This window comes from Tachyglossus aculeatus, chromosome 21 (assembly GCF_015852505.1).
Source record: "Tachyglossus aculeatus isolate mTacAcu1 chromosome 21, mTacAcu1.pri, whole genome shotgun sequence".
Lineage (NCBI taxonomy): Eukaryota > Metazoa > Chordata > Mammalia > Monotremata > Tachyglossidae > Tachyglossus > Tachyglossus aculeatus.
In genome coordinates this window covers 7,214,517-7,232,293 of record NC_052086.1, presented here as the reverse complement: position 1 = coordinate 7,232,293, position 17,777 = coordinate 7,214,517, and the positions used below count along the sequence as shown (strand labels likewise).

At 41.7% G+C, this 17,777-nt stretch overlaps 1 protein-coding gene across 1 annotated transcript in view; it reads left to right on the top strand.

Annotated features, from left to right (window-relative positions):
* TTC28 (tetratricopeptide repeat domain 28) overlaps positions 1-17,777 on the top strand; it is a 478,850-nt gene that overhangs the window by 5,387 nt on the left and 455,686 nt on the right. The window contains exon 2 of the mRNA XM_038763228.1: positions 7,725-8,003. Within this exon, the coding sequence (XP_038619156.1) occupies positions 7,776-8,003 (228 nt within the window). The 5' untranslated portion in view covers positions 7,725-7,775. The remainder of the gene's footprint in view (positions 1-7,724; positions 8,004-17,777) is intronic.

Sequence of the window (17,777 nt, the reverse complement as noted above, 5' to 3'; positions counted from 1 at the left end):
GTGAGGAGGAGAGCGGCGGCAGAGGAGCGGAGGGTGCGGGCTGGGCTCCATCCTTATCCTCCTTGACCTCTTAGCTGCCTTTGACACAGTCAACTCAACCACCCCCTTCTCGTTGAACCGTTATCCAACCTTGGCTTCACTGACCTTGTCCTCTCCTGGTTCTCCTCCCATCTCTCTGGCCGCTCCTTCTTAGGCTCCTTCATGGGCTTCTCCTCTGCCTCACCCCTTGACTGTCTCTCACCCGATACTGCGGGGGTGTGGGGGGCACACTCTGCTGGAGCCGGGTCTCAGAATTGGAGCCCCTTTCCCCGCTTCTTCTCCCAGACTCTTGAGTGAAAGATTTGGGCACAGGGCTAGTCGTATTTTCAGTCAGTGAAATCGATTGAGCGCTTACTGTATGCAGAGCACTGTACTAAGCGCTTGGGAGAGGATAGTGGAACAGAGTTGGTAGACACGTTCCCTGCCCACAACGGGTTTACAGCTGAGCGGGCGAGACAGACATTAATATGAATAAGTAAATTATAGATATCAAATTACGGATATAATAAAAGTAAATATATAATAAATACGATCGATTGGTGAAGGGATTTCAGCCAGCTGCATAATAGAGTTGCTTAGTTACCTTTGGAAGAAAGATTGATGGCCAGACTGTAAATTCCTTAAGGACAGGGCTGATGTCTACGTGTCTGTCCACTGTTATGCTGTACTTTCCCAAGCACTTAGTACAGTGCACTACACACAGTAAGTGCTCCGTAAATATGATCGATGGATTGATGCTTACTCACTCTGGTACTCTCCCAAGCACATAGTGTGGTGCTCTGCACACAGTAAGTGCTCTACAAATGCCTTTGATTGATTGTTTGATTAGGTAGAGTGAGTCGGTGTCTTCATTTATGGACTTTGTCTGCATGGACACAGCTTTTAGTAAAGTGCCCAGCACATAGTAAACAGTAGTTAAATTGGCATTGATTGATTGGATTTCCTTTTGTTCGTGGGAGCCCTCATTTCCTCTTCTCCCACTCCTTTCACCATCTCCCTTGCCCTTTGATTTGCCCCCCTTATTTAACCCCTCCCTCAGCCCCACAGCATTGATGTCCAGTCCATATCTGTAGTTTATATAGAAGCAGCGTGGCTCAGTGGAAAGAGCACGGGCTTTGGAGTCAGAGGTCATGGGTTCGAATCCTGCTCCGCCACATGTCTGCTGTGTGATCTTGGGCAAGTCACTTAAATTCTCTGGGCCTCAGTTACCTCATCTGTAAAATGGGGATGAAGACTGTGAGCCCCATGTGGGACAACCTGATCACCCTGTATCCTCCCCAGCGCTTAGAACAGTGTTTTGCACATAGTAAGCGCTTAACAAATGCCAATTATTATTATTATATATATTAGTATCTGTCTCCCCCTCTAGACTGTGAGCACGTTCTGAGCAGGGAACTTGTCTTCCAATGCTGTTATTGTTAAAGCAGTGTGGCTTAGTGTCAAGAGCACGGTCTTGGGAGTCAAAGGGTGTAAGTTCTAATCCAGGCTCCACCACTTGTCTGCTGTGTGACCTTGGGTAAGCCACTTAACTTCTCTGTGCCTCAGTTATCTCAACTGTAAAATGGGACTAAAGACTGTGAGCCCCGTGTGGGATTGCCCGATTACCTTATGTCTACCCCAGTGCTTAGAACAGTGCTTGACACATAGTAAGTGCTTAAAAAAACTTTAATAATAATTATTATTGTTATATTATTATATTGTACTTTCCCAAGTATTTAGTACAGTGTTCTGCACACAGTAAGTGCTCAATAATTGGGATTTAAATATTAGCACATATGTATTCCTATGCACAACATATGCATATCCAATTCCTTATTCAGCTAGATCTTTCTGACATACTTTTACCAGTACCTGTGGTTTCCTTGTTCTTCCTCCTGCTCCCACTCTGCAGAAAATTTTTATCTTCCCCCAATAGATTGAAAACTTCAAGGACGGGCCACATGTGCCTTCCTTCTTTGATTCATTCAATCGTATTTATTGAGCACTTTCTGTGTGCAGAACACTGTACTAAATGCTTGGGAAGTACAAATCAGCAACATATAGAGACAGTCCCTCCCCAACAATGGGCTCTCAAGCGCTTTGTATAGTGTTAAGCATTCAGCAGATGCTCAGTGATGATGATAATAATGACCCTGATTTATTTAGATGATGCCTTCCCTCTCATCTTCATTTTTTAGTTTTCTCTGCAGCTGTCATACTTTGAATTATTTTAAGTTTAACCCAGACCAAAGTATAAATAATACTTTAGTTGTCCAATTATCTGTCTTTGCTAGTTTTCAAAATGGTAACTTTAACCCAGCCTGAAACTGAAATAGGTATCTGCTTTATAGTTCATTGCTTGCGAATTTGAAGCGTTCAGGGTTTTACTCCTTACCTGAATAGTCATTGTGGTATTTAAGCATTTACTGTCTGCCAAGCATGGTTAAGCCCTGTCGTATATAGAAGATAAGCTGTAATTTCTGTTCCACATGGGACAGTTTAAGGAGGAAGGTGAACAGGTATTTAATCCCCAATTTACAGATGAGGAAATTGAGGCACCAGAGAATGTTAGTGACTTGGCCACGGTCACAGAGCTGGCAAGCAGAGGAGCCAGGATTAGGATTTGAGCCCTGTGACTCCCAGGACAGCGCTCTTTCCATTAAGCTACACTGCTCATTTTTACATCGCTATCAAAGTAAATAATTCTAAATTCCTCTTGCTATGTATTCTGCAACATAAGTGTCTAGTCCGGCAGTAGTTGTAATTCATAGATGTTAAACTTCAGAGTTTTGTTGAATTAGTTCAAGATGCTATATGCGTATTTGATTCGGTCAGTAAATGCTATTGATACAGGCAATGACTTTCTCACTAATAGAAATCTCAGGAACATGTAATTTGAAAGAAATAGAAAGTTTCAAAAGGTTTTTTTTGAGAAGTGTCAAGTTTGTTTCAGTGGACAAGAATGTAGCTGCAAAAATATTTGAATTTGTCATTAAAGTCAGATTTTTTCAGTTTCAGTCTTAATTGCTTATTTTAGAGGAATAGTACAAATAGAAGCATCCACCAGAAGTTGTTTATTTGTTACCTTCCACCAGGAATGTATTTTTCCAAACCAGAGCAGTTAACTGACATTTTAATTAAGCCCTTTCTTAAGTACTTGAACAATGTATTCAAAATCCATTTTTAATTTAGAGCTGACATCTAATATTGTGCTGAATTCTTTCTCCAGTTTCCAATTTTCCACCACTTTCATTCCTGTGAAAGAGTCAAATGGATTTTGTGAAAACCTTCCCATGATTGTAGAAAATGATGTTTATCTTCCTTAGAGGATGGCTAATGTTTTAGAAAGTTGTCTCAAAAAGAAAGCATAATGAATGCACATAAGATTAGCAGTAACTTCCCTTTAGTGGACACTCTTTTAGTTTTACAGTATCTGTGTATCATCAGAACATAGTTATCCTGAACTGTAGAGATTTATACCTCTTCCAGAGACAAGAATGTTTGCTTTTGAAAAAAAAATGACAGAAAATGATAATATTCATTCATTCTTTCATTCACTCGTATTTATTAAGCATTTTCTATGTGAAGAGCACTGTACAAAGTGCTTGGGAAAGTGCAATACAACAATAAATGGTGACATTTCATGCCCACAAAAAGGTCACAGTTTGGGGGCGGAGGGGTGGGCGGGGAAAAATATAAATATAAATTTGTCTTTAAAAACCTGAATAATAAAATACGTTATTAACAACAATTAGTAAATCTGCAGACCAACCATGATTAGAATGGTTATTTCCAGTTGAGGAAATTGACAAAAGAAGGTCGCAATTTTTCCAAGGTTCATAGCTTCTCAATTGCTCATGTGATATAAATGTTCATGAGAAACATTTAGAATGCCTTTTCACTTTACAGAAGAGTGAATTTAATTTACTCATTCAATGTTTGCCTAACATTTAGCTCATTTTCAGGTACATTGTTATTCCATAAGCTATCTTAGAATCTGAGACGTGCATTAAGGCATGATTAAAAAAAATATTTGGAGAGAACATGCCATATAACCAGTTAGTGTTTACAACTCATCTGTTCTGGTAGCTTTTAAATATCACCTATGTCCTAGTTTAAGTTTTTTCTTGTGAGAAATGTGCCCCCCCAAAGTTGCCATAAATAATAAGTTTGAAATGTCTTCTAGTCATTTTCAGTGTCTGGCCTGGTTTAGAGCTATGGACCGTGGAAATTGTCTTAGGACTCCCAGAACAAAATCATCTCCCACTCATCATATACCTACCTTTGCTGAATTCTTTCCCATCTGGCACTGTCAGGGTTACTTTTAACCTGGAGCTGTGGTGTTGTGGAAGGGAATATGTCTGTTTATTGTAATACTGTACTCCCAAGCGCTTAGTACAGTGCTCTGCACACAGTAAGTGTTCTATAAATACAATTGGTGTTAGGGAAAAGAGGGCCTGTGTGTTTGGGGCAGAGCAGTTGCCTCTAGACTGTGAGCCCACTGTTGGGTAGGGACTGTCTCTATATGTTGCCAGCTTGTACTTCCCAAGCGCTTAGTACAGTGCTCTGCACACAGTAAGCGCTCAATAAATATGATTGATTGATTGCCTCATTTGCCCATTCTCTAAATTGGCTCTGTTTGGTGGCATCATTTTAACCAATCAATCACAGGTATTGTCTACTGTGTTCAGAGCACTGTACTAAGAGCTTAGGAGAGGACGAGAAGCAGCATGGCCTAGTGGATAGAGCACGGACCTGGGAATCAGAAGGGCCTGGGTTCTAATCCTGACTCTGCCACTTGCCTGCTGTGGAACCTTGGGCAAGTCACTTCACTTCTCTGGGCCTAAAATCTCTCATCTGTAAAATGGGGATTAAGATTGAGCCCTGTGTGGGACAAGGACTGTGTCCAGCCCAATTTTCTTGTATTTTAGGACAGTGCCTAGCACATAATAAGTGCTTAACAAATATAACAATTATTATTGTTATTATTATTACTACAGTACAACAGACTGCATAGTGCCGTCAATTCCGGTGGTGGCTTAAAGAGCTAAATATCTGGTGTTTAGCAAGAGGGAAGTGTTCAAGTCTTTTTCATTCTGTTGCTTGCCAGAAAATCCCTGTAGTCAAGCCTCCTGATATAGGGCCACTTTTTGTGTTGGAATTTATAGGTGGATATCTCCTAGCACTATGGGAAGTACCCTTTTTAAAGTTAGGGAGGGTATTGCTATTTTTTTCTTTATTTAAACAACATTGAAAAAAATCTGCTGTTTTGCTAAATTGACGCAGATTGAGAAACACATGCAAATGTGTTCTTTATTTGCAGCTGAAGTGTTTTGAAGGTCCCAGTTTCCCTTGTTTTCAGCTTATAAGGAAGTAGGAACCTCCAGAGTATTGGAAATAAATGGATTGAAACTTAACAGACTGACACGGAAAACTCTATTATCCAATTGAAATCAGCAGCAAAAATCTCTTTCCAGCCAAAAAAAAAATTCACAGTGCCTAAGGGTATTTTTTTTTATTGATTCTCTCTCACCTGGAGTTGTAAACTTTTAGGATTGGAAAATCATTTCTCAAGTGAAATATGGAAAAACAATTGGATATAGAATTGGGTTGTAGATATTTTGGAGTAAGAGTGACATTTGGTTGCATTTAGCAGTTTCAAACCATTCAGTGGCCATAAAATGAAAAAAAGAGGCTTCCTTTCTTTCATAAAGTGGCTTGGGTCTGAGCTGTGTTATGCGAACATAAAATTAGCAGGGATTGTGCATTCAAATAAACAGCCATATGTACTGCAGCCCCGTTAGTTGTAGTCTTTGTCCGCCTGACTGTAGAAGTGTCCTTTAGACTAAACTTGTTGTGGGCAGGGAATGTGCCTGTTCTCCCGCTCTAGTCTGTAAACTCATTATGGGCAGGTATTGTGTCTGTTTATTGTTATCTTGTACTCTCTCAAGCGCTTAGTACAGTGCTCTGCACACAGTAAGTGCTCAATAAATACAATTGACTGACTGTTAACACTGGGTTCTCTATTCACACACTGAGTTGAAGATCTTCAATGTTGGTGCAGGAGTCAACCTCCTGTATAGACCTGCTACAGAAAACACATCCAGTTCCTGAAGTAATTTCTTTCATTCTTTCAGTCAGTCATATTTATTGAGTGCTTACTGTGTGCACTAAGCACTTGGGAGAGTACAATATAGCAAGAAACAGACACATTCCTTGCCCACAATGAGCTTACAGTCTAGAGGGGGAGACAGACATTAATATAAAATAAATGACAGATGTGGACATAAGTGCCGTGGGGCTGGGAAGGGGGATGAACACAAGGCTGGGTAATGTTTCCACGAGAACGGGGTGACCCACAATGTCCAAGGCAGCCGAGAGGTTGAGGAGGATTAGGATGGAGTAGAGGCCGTTAGCTTTGGCAAGAAGGAGATCATTAGTGACCTTTGAGAGGGAGGTTTCTGTGGAGTGTGGGTGACGGAAGCCAGATTGGAGGGGTTCAAAGAGAGAATTGGAGGAAAGGAACTCGAGACAGCAGGTATAGACTGATATATCACTGGGCTGTTTTCTCTCCCTCCTGATAATCACCACCACCCTGATAATCACCACCAGCCTGATATCATGCTTTCATCATCTTCCCACCAGACTTTGTAATAACTTCCTTATTGGTCTTCCTGCCTCCAGGCTCTCCCCTCCTCCATGGTGGAGACTGCTGCTTAGGAACTAACTTTCTAGGAGGGCTTTGAAGGAGACAGGGAGGTTGAGGTGAAGGAAAGCTGAAGGGAGGGGGGCATTCCCGGCAGAGGGAAATCAGAGGTAGGCCAGTGGAGAGTAAGAGACAATTAGGATGTTTGCTTCAGAGGAACAAAGACCCTAAATAATAATAATATTTTTGGTATTTGTTAAGCACTTACTATGTGCCAGGCACTGTCGTAAGCACTGGGGTAGATACAAGTTAATTATGTTGGATGCAGTCCCTGTTCCACTTAGGGCTCGTAGTCTTAATCCCCATTTTTCAGATGAGGGAACTGAGGCACAGAGAAGTTTAGTGACTCGCCCAAGGTCCCACAGCAGACAAGTGGCGGAGCCGGGAGTAGGACCCAGGTCTTTCTGACTGCTAGGCCCTTGCTCCATCAGTTAGGTCACACTGCTTCTCTGCACCGAATGTAGCGGAAAAAGAAAGCAAAAGCTCCATGTGGGCAAGAAATGAGCCTGCTAACTCTGCTATATGGTACTCTTCCAAGCGCTTAGTACAATGATCAGCACACAGTAAGCGTTCAGTAAATACTGTTGATATTACTGATGTTAGAGAATTCCACATGATGGAGAACTTGAAAACCAATAGTCAGGAATTTTGGTTTTCTATGAAAAGCAATAGGGGGCCATTAGGGATTTTTGAAGAAGGCAGTGGTGTGCTCCAAAAACTAGGATAGGGAGATAAATGTCTGAAAAATTACTGCTGATTACACCCACATCGTAGATACAAATGATAAAAACAGAAGTTGGAAAAGATACAAATGGTGAAAATAAAAGCAAGCAATTAAGTAATTAAATTCACAGATAGCAAATACTCATCAGTCCTAAAGTGGCTTACGTGCCAGAAAGCTGAGGGAATTTCGTTCACCCAAGTCCGAGCCTAACAAGGTCTAGAGTTCTGTTTTGGGTGATCCATAAGATCTGTAAGAAAGCACATTTTCTATTTGTAGATATCTCTTTTTGGAGCAAAGCCTTTTGGTGGACGAAGCCCTGATGAGCCAATGTTGAGTAAAGCTGAATTTGTGGAAAAAGTTCGACAGAGTAATCAGGCCTGTCACGATGGAGATTTCCACACAGCCATTGTTTTGTATGACGAAGCTCTTGGTGTCGACCCCCAGAACTGCATCTTATACAGCAATAGATCCGCCGCCTACATGAAAACCCAACAGTATGACAAGGCCCTGGATGATGCAATCAAAGCCCGACTTCTAAATCCCAAATGGCCAAAGGTAGGAAGCTCAAACTGCTATATTCTTCAGTGAACGACAGTGTGATTTCTCCTGTGTGTTGGCATACTTGGTGAATAGAAGTCTTTCTTGTGTTTTGAAAATGATCTGGCTTTCACGTAACCACACTTAAAATATTTTCTCTGTATTTGGACTCTTCGTATTTTATTGGCCCTTACTTGATGGTTGCCTTCATACCAGCGATCCATCACTATGCGGAGTACTAATAACAACCCTGTGAGGTTAACTGGCTTTTGAGTTGGATACCGTGAATGCTGTTAAGACAAGATGAGCTCTGTGAAAAATTTCCAAACACCATTACTTTTACCCTGGGTAGGCCCAGCTTTTTTTTCCACATAAAATCTCGCTGTTATTGCCTTCCTCGATTCCATTCAGTCATATGTCATCACCCCAACCGCCTTTATTTCTTCTTTATTGTCATATTCATGTTTTCTTTGTTAGCTCTATCTTTTTTGTTTGCTTAGCAAGTTCTCCAACATGTATAGAGCATGGACCTGGGGGTGAGAAGAAACTGGGTTCTAATCCTGGCTCTGCCACTTGTCTGCTGTGTGACCTTGGGCAAGTCATTTCACTTCTCTGCGCCTCAGTTCCCTCATCTGCAATATGGGGATTGATTGTGAGCTTCGTGTGGGATAGGTACTGTGTCCAACTTAATTAGCTTGTATCTATCCCTGCGCTTAGTACAGTGCCTGGCACAGAGTAAGGGCTTAATAAATACCATTAAAAAGCCCTCAAAAACAAAGCAAAAAAATTTAGATTGAAATCCAGTGGGAGTTGATACTGGTGAAAACCAGTTTCTTAGGATGGTTCTTTTTACTTTATTCCTTCTCTGATGAATAACTTTTTTCTGTGGTTAATTTACTTCTGTCGAACTTGGTTGATAATATTAACCTTTTTATCGTGTACTAAGATATCTAGGGAGCACACTGTCCAAAATACACCAATAGTAAAAGAAAAATCAATCAGTCCAGTCCTTTAGTGAGGGTTTACCCTGTGCAGAGCACTGTACCAAGTGCTTGGGAGAGTTGGTAGACACAATTCCTGCCCAAATTAGCTTACAATCTAGACTCTTCAGAGAAGTTGTTTGTGGTGCTCCCCAAGTGAGTTAATTGCCAATTAAAGCATCTAAGAGAAGCATCAAATGAATTCATATGACATTCAGGACAGTTGTTACACATCTGAATTCAAACAGAATTTCCAAGGAAAGTCAAAATGTTTACTTTCCTAAAGTATACCTTGAAAAGCAAGAAGAAAACAAGAAAAGCAAATGAAGAAAGACAGCATGTCCTTTAGGAGAGTATCAGGTAGAAGGCTGGGACAAAGTGGCAACCAACTTCTAACCATAATGAAGTCTATGAAGTATTTATACCGATGAATGTGTTGTGAGCAGTGATGGATTTCCTAACAGATATTCCTAGGCCCTCTCCAAGCATGGCAAATTTTAGCGAGGTGGCATTTTTTTCAGGGGAATACTATTACATTGATGCTGCTGCCCTTGAGAATTTTTTGGGTTTGTTGCCACCACCAGTCAGCATTTTCATCGAGATATCACTTATTTATAAATTCTATTCAAGAAGGCCAAAATCTGTTTTTTAAGTGACTCCATTTTTTGATTTGATATTCCATTAGAACCCCAAGCACTTAATACAGTGATCTGCACACAGTAAACTCCCAGTATATATGATTGATTGATTGATTAGGCTTTAGGATGCAAATCTTCTAGAAATCTCTGTAAAAAAAATTAATTTTAAAATAAACATGCAGATTTTTTTTCAAGAACCCAATAGGAGAGAAACTTGAGCCTCTGAATATTCTCTCCATTATCTCCATCAATGGTATTTATTGAGTTCCTTGTGTGCAGAGCACTGTACTATCACTTACCACCCACCCATGCAGCAAAGAAGTGAAGATAGTATTAAGCTATAATATAGTTTTCAATTATATTTGACTACACAGTGTGTTAAGTTTCCAAAAATGGACTATTTTTATTTTCCTTCCTCAGTTCCTGAGTCTTGATTCCAGTGGGGAGTCAGTGTCTGTAGCTGCCTTCTTCTTTTGAAAGAATTAGAAAAACACTGCTTCTTGTGTTTGGTCCACTTTGATTCTGTGGTAGTATTCTTTATTGAAATTCACAAACCAATGTTTTGATAGAGAATTTAGAGACACTTTTAGAGTACCAGTGAAACAAAATGTTCTTTTCATATATTTAACAAAGAACCAGTCAGTAGTGGTATTCAGTGGTGATCATTTAACACCCTCTAGACAGTAAGCTTCCTTCTAGATTAAAAGAGTAAGACCTGGAGGCAGGAAACATGTCTACCAACTCCGTCATATTGTTCTCCACTTGTCTGCTCTGTGACCTTGGGCAAGTCACTTAACTTCTCTGGACCTCAGTTACCTCATCTGTAAAATGGGCATTAAAACTGTGAGCCCCATGTGGGACAACCTGATTACCTTGTATCTACCCCAGCGCTTAGAAAAGTGGTTGGCACGTAGTAAGCGCTTAACAAATTCCAATAATTATGTTTGTTGTTGAAGCAGCATGCCATAGTGGATGGAACACGGGCCTGGGAGTCAGAGGGTCATGGGTTCTAATCCCATGTCCTTCACTTGACTGCTGTGTGACCTTGTGCAAGTTACTTCACTTCTCTGGACCTCAGTTACCTCATTTGTAAAATGGGGATTGAGTCTGCAAGCCCCACACTGGACAGGGACTGTGTCCAACTCAATTTGCTTGTATCCACCCCAGTGCTTAGTACAGTGCCTGTCGCATATTAAGAGCTTAACAAATACCAGCATTATTATTATTATTCTCTCCCAAAAGATTAGTTCAATGCTCTGCACATAGTAGGCACCCAATTAATGCCACAGATTGATCAAAGAAATTTAATCGTCCAGGAGGGGACATCCTTGCCATCCTCGATATAAAAATTCTGAGAACTAGTGAGAACATTTGGTAGTTGGTAATAAGAGAGTGGTTCCCTACAGTGGTAGTCATAAAGTTGTAAATACCAAGGAGCCTTTGCCCATAGACTGTGAGCCCACTGTTGGGTAGGGACCATCTCTATATGTTGCCAACTTGTACTTCCCAAGTGCTTAGTACAGTGCTCTGCACACAGTAAGCACTCAGTAAATACGATTGAATGAATGCATAGGCAGTTTAGGAAAAGAATCAAAAGGGGAAACCCCTCCCCCCTTCCAAACTGTGGGGGTATGACCATGCTCATCAGGTACTTCAGTTGTTCCTAATGCGTAAGAAAACCACCTTGATGTTTTAAGGTTGAAAACAGATTCCACCAGGAAATGTGTGGTGGTTGAATTATGGATGTATGTTTTCTAGAAGATTATTTTCTGTGGATTGGAGTATTACATTTTGGCATACAGCAGCCTTAAAGACAGCTCTGTAATAACTGTGGCATTCGTTCAGCACTTTATATGTGCCAGGGACTGTATTAAGCACTGGGGTAGATGCAAGATAATCAGGTCAGACACAGCCCCTGGCCCAAATGGGGCTCACAATCCAAGTAGGCAGGGGAACAGGTATTGAATCCTGATTGGACAGGTGAGGAAACTGAGGCACAGAGAAGTTAAATGAGTTGCTTATGGGCACCCAGCAGGCAAGTGGCAGAGCCAGAATTAGATTTCAGGTCCAGGACTCTTTCCACTAGGCCATGATGGAAGGTGTTAACTCCATGTATGTACATGTATGCACTGGGACAAAACAGTACTTTGTTAGTGTGCTGTGTAGGAGATGTCTTACAACTCTGTAGGATCAAGGCATATCTTTGATTATCTGTACGGATTGCCAGGTAATGCTAGGCTCATATTGTCACCTTTGTTCGTCCTTATTGTTAGACGATAGTGCTTAGCTGTTAGGCAGGTGAGCTGTTTGTAATCATTCCTAGGCCTTATTTTGTGTGTGCTTCCAGAACACAGATGTCAAGGGAAACCAGCACTTGTGTAGCTATCTCGTTGCTTTCAGTGGTGCGAGAAATAATTTGAGTTGGAATAGTGTCCCGCCCTCACCCGCTAAATATCAGCTTTCAAGCCCCTTGTGTCTTCATACCTGACTACCTTGACAGGTTAAATCAACCTGGGTATTTTACACAGCCAGCCAGCCAGCTTGCTCTGTTAGTGAAGGGGAAAGGGTTTAGCCAGGCATCGGTAACTGTGACACATCACTGAGAAGTTTTGAGCTGTGGCTAAACGTCATAGGGCTGACAGACTGGGTGGCTCTACAGGGGCCCAGACCCTTGGGCCCTCTGCAGGATATGAAAATGGGACCCCTGTCATCTGGTTCCATGTTTCCTGGGCTCGTATGATGGCTGCTGTTGGCCAGCAAAATGGAAATCTCTCAGTGGCTGCCGGCTGTTGCCCCAGTAAAGTACTAAACTTTTGTTTTCTTTACTTCCCCTGTCCTCCTCCTACTTGCCAATGGCTCCACCTACTCTGTTCCTTTAAATCTGCGTCTCCAATAAATGCACATCAGTCCCCTGAAACCCAAACTTGCCCTTTCCTCTCCTCTCTTTTCACTCTCTCCACCATGCTGATTCCTTTGGAGTCTTACTTTTGTGAGCTCCCCAAAGCTACAGGGTTGCAAGTTTTAGATCTGGGGTAGGGAAGACAGGTAAACTGCAGGGAGAATGGGTTAAAAGGAGGCTGGAGAAGGGGAAGGGTAGAACAGTAAAGAAGAAAATACAAGGCTTTTAACAGTCCCAGAACTAAAAGGAACAGAGAGATTTCTGTTGCCTAGGTCAGTAGTAGCTAGTGCAAATTTCCCTCTGTCAACTAAGTGCATATCCGATCAATTCTGCCATATTACCTAGTATAACCTAGTTGGTTATACTAGGTTATAACCAATGTAAATTTGTTTAGTTTTTAAATAATATGGCATTTGATGCATTCCCCCTGACTGAAATGGGGTTTTTCCCCCTTTCTTTTAGGTTTAAGTATTTGGGATTTATGCCTTTCTATTTTGAAGAGCAAATTATGGAGCCATTTACTTTTGAGCATTTATGTTGTTAATGATAATCAATCACTGGCATTTATTGAGTGCTTACTGTGTACAGAGCACTGTATTAAGTGCTTGGGAGAGTACATAGAATATAACATAGTTGGAGACACATTCCCTGCCCAAGAGCTTTCAAATGAAAAAGTGATCTCACTGGGGTTTTTTTCCCAAAAGAGAGGTTATCGCAATAACATTTTACAATCCTTTGTGTCCATCTCCCTTGTCCCTCCAAAGGACTTACATTCATGATACAAGTCATCTGCTTTTCAGATTGCATTTTTTGTAGCAGTTTTTTTTCCCCCTTCCCCTTCACTCTGGTAAAGGAGGAAATCTATTGTTTCTTAAAAATAGAGGTCTGGATCACACCAGTAAGAAATTCCACTCAAGAGAACCTGCTATTATGAGGAATTTTCTGAAAAGTGTAATAATACATTTTAAAATAATAGTAGAAAAATGCTGATTTTAAAGGAGTGCTAGGAACTTAGAGGATGACATTAGAATTATACCTTTTTTAGTTTCCTAACCCAGTTCTCAGGTGTCTCACAGGATGGTGGGGCTTAAAATAGAACCGCCAGGGGTTGGAGGGTGTTTTTTTATGGTATTTGTAAGGTCTTAGTATGTGCCAGGCACTGTACTAAGCACTGGAACAGATGCAACCTGATCAGGTTGGACATAGTCCCTCTCCAATGTGGGGCTCACAGTTTTAGTCCCCATTTTACAGATGAGGAAACTGAGGCCTAGAGAATGAAGCCCAAGGTCACATAGCAGATAAGTGGTAGTTTGGGTCAGGTAGACTCAAAGTAGTAGATATAGAATGGGCCTGGGATTCAGAGGTCATGGGATCCAATCCTGGCTCCACCACTTGTCTGCTGTGTGACCTTGGGCAAGTCACTTCATTTCTCTGTGCCTCAGTTATCTCATCTGTAAAATGGGGATTGAGACAGTGAGCCCCATGTGGGACAGGGACTGGGTCTAACCCGATTTGCTTGTATCCACCCCAGCACTTAGAACATTTCCTGGCCCAGAGTAAGCATTTTAAAATAAACACCATCATTGTTTTTAATCTTTGCACCTCAGAACCAGCAGGCTGGTAGCAGCTTCAGCCTTCCACTGCCCTCAAGGGTTTGGAACCTCCAGAACCTCCATTGGGAAGGAAGAGGGCCAAAAAGAGTGCCCTTTCTGTTCAGGCAGTTTGTTGGAGAAGAAGAGGGCTGAGGCTCCTTTCTGCTCACATGATGGGCTGCAGAGAACTCCACCTAACTCAGTCATCAGTCAGTCGTATTTATTGAGCACTTACTGTGTGCAGAGCACTGTACTAAGTGGCTTGGGAGAATACAATAGAACAATAAAGTCACATTCCCTGCCTACCCGTCTTTTCTCCGTATCTCAGGACTGCAGCAAGAGTTGGGTTATTTTAGCTTCCCAGGCCTCTCTGTTTTCTGGATTTTACTGCTTTTCGAAAAGCAGAATGGCCTAGTGGAAAGAGCCCGGGCTTGGGAGTCAGAGGACCTGGGTTCTAATTCTGGCTCTGCCGGTGACCTTGTGCAAGTCATTTCATTTCATTTCTCTGTGCCGTGGTTTCTTTAACTGTAAAATGTGAATTTGTGAGCCCAGTGTGGGACAGGGACAGCGCACAACCCGGTTAGCTTGTGTCTACCCCAGTGCTTAGTACAGAGTCTGACGAATAGTAGCCATCTAACAAATGCCATTAAAAAAACCCTACTTAGATTGTGAACCCTGTGTGGGACAGGGACTGTGTCTGCCATGATTAACTTGTATTCAAGTACCAGTACAACTCCTAATATCTGAAAGACAATTATTCTCCCCCCTCCTTTCAAGCCTTATTGAAGGCACATCTCCTCCAAGAGGCCTTCCTTGACTAAGTCCTCCTTTCCTCTTCTCCCACTCCCTTCTGCACCATTCTTACTTGCACCTTCATTCATCCTCCCTCCCATCCCCACAACACATATGTATATAGTTGTAATTTATTTACTTATTTATATTAATGTCTGTCTCCTCCTTTAGTCTGTGAGCTTGTTGTGAGCAGGAATGCATCTATCTGTTGTTATATTGTACTCTCCCAAGCTCTTAGTACAGTTCTTTGCACACAGTAAGTGCTCAATAAATACTATCAATGAATGAATGAACTACACCAGAGCTTAGAACAGTGCTCGACACATAGTAAGTGTTTAACGAAGGCCATGATAATAATAAGAATAATTCATGCAGCTACATGGGGTCTCCCATTGAAAGCAACTGACAAGCCTTGGGCATGAGACTTAGGGCAGAGAACCAGCGTCAGGGAATTGATTATATTGATAAGGGTTTGTGCATCACTACTCCCACTCTTTTGTGCCTGCAGTCTAGTGCCCACTTGGATAGGGCATGCAGTGTGTGGAATATGAAATTTTCAGCATGTGAAATATGCCCAAAGACTTTTAGGCCAACAGCAGGTGGTTTTACCGTTCCCGTTAGCCAGAGTAGTTTTCGGGAATGTGTCTTTATGTATTTGTATTTATTGAACGCTTACTGTGCAAAGAGAACTATACTAAGCCTTTGGGAGAGTACAGTATAAGAATGTATACTGTACACATTCCCTGTCCATCACAAGCTTATGGTTTAGAATGGGAGATAGACGTTAATAAAAATAAATTATGGATATGAACATAAGTGCCTTGGGGCTGGAGGTGGGGAGGTGACTAAAGGGAGCATGTCAGGGTGATACAGAAGGGAGTGGAAAAAGAGGAAAAGAGGGCTTAGGCAAGACCCCTTGGAGGAGATGTGTCACCAGTAAGGCTTTGAAGGTGGGGAGAGTCATTATAGGATATGAAGAGGGAGAGTATTCCAGGCCAGAGGCAGGACCTGGGCGAGAGGTCGGCCACGAGATAGATGAGATAGAGGTACAGTGAGAAGGTTGTCATTAGAGGAGTGAAGTGAGTTGTAGAAGGAGTGCAGTGAAGTGAAGTAGGAGGGGACAAGGTGATTGAGGGCTTTAAAGCTGATGGTGAGGCGTTTCTGGTTGTTGATGTGAATGGACAACCACTGGAGATTCTTGAGGAGTGGGGAAACGTGTCCTGAGCATTTTTATAGAAAAAGTGATCTGGGCAGCAGAGTGGGGAGAGATGGGAGGCAGAGAGATCAACAAGGAGCCCAACAGAGCAATCAAGGCAGGTTAGGATAAGTGCTTGGACTAACGTAGTAGCAGTTTGGATGGAGAGGATAGGATGGATTTTAGCAGCGTTGTGAAACTTCAAACTTCAGCTCCTGACCCCGATTGTCCCAGCTGGGAAGTAGCCCCTGAGTTCATAGGGACCTGAAAGGGAATCCCCAGCCCTGAACCAGTGGAGAGGGTCAGGGGTCCAACTGGAGATGAGCTTGGTACCTGGGAATTTTTACAAAGTACTGATGTGTGCCTGAGTCCTTGGAACAGCTTCATGCTTTGAATTGCATTGTTGCTTGCACTGAATTGTACTTTCCAAGCGCTTAGTACAGTGCTGTACACACAGTAAGTGTTCAATAAATACGATTGAATGAATGAATGAATGAATGAATGCTTACCCGAAGATGGGAATCAGTGGAAGGAGGTGCATGCTTTTGTGCCGTCAGCTGGAGACCCTTCTGCCAGTTTTTTTTTTCTATCGTATTTATTAAGCACTTACTGTGTGCAGAGCACTGTACTAAGCACTTAGTACAGTTTGGTTTGGCATCTTCCAATAGCAAGCTCGATTGTCATTTACTCTGTTTAATTGAAAGCAATTGTTTATGTAAAGTTTGTTTCAATTCAAATCACCCAGTGCACAGGCTTAAATGGCACTTGAAAATTAAAAAAATATTTTGACAGTCAGTTGACTTTTGAAAAGGAGAAAGTAACTGCCTGGGAGTAGGAAAAAGTGATTCACACCCTTTAGACTCTCCTGAATCTTTACTTTGTATTCTTTACAATAACAAAGCATTCAAAGTAAACTGAAATGTTAGTGTAAGACATTTCATTTTTGATGAAGCAATCGTTTTTGGCTCTTGAAGAATTTCATGCGAAGGGATTTTTTTTCCTGTATTAATTGACCCCAAATGCATTTTTCCTTAAATATTTTAATAAAATGGACTTCTCAATTTCCCTATTGAGATAAAAATCCTCAAATGTCTGCATAAAAATTCTTCTGGGGCACTGAGAGTTGTTCAGCTTATTTAATTATGTGAGTTTATAGTTAGGGGCAAAAAAATTACATTTTTCCTGTCCTGACGCATGTTTGCGTCTCGGTTTTTGCTCTCCCTAAAAAAAAAAATGACTTGTGCGCCCTCTTGTGTTTTTATGGGGTAGTGGTCTGTTTTATACCAATGATTCTATTTGCAATTTCTTCTTGTGTTATTGCAGATCACTTGGGCTGTTATACTTAAATGGCAGTGCACATTCATGCTGAAGGAGAGGGAAGGGAGCACTGTAGAGGAAACTGAGACTGAACTTGTGGTGGGCAGGGAATACGTCTGCCAATTCTGTTACTTTCCGAAGTGCTTAGTACAGTGCTTTGCACACAGGGTGCACTCAATAAATATGATTGATTGATTATTTCCCTAGCACAGATATTCCTTTTGCACGCTACATGAGTATAGTGTATATGCATAGTCCCCAAAGTTCACGGCCCGAAGATGGTGAGGCTGAGAAGTGGACAAGAAGCAGCATGACCGAGTGGATAGAGCACAGGTTTGGGAGTCGGAAGGAGCTGGGCTCTAATCCAGGCTCTGAAACT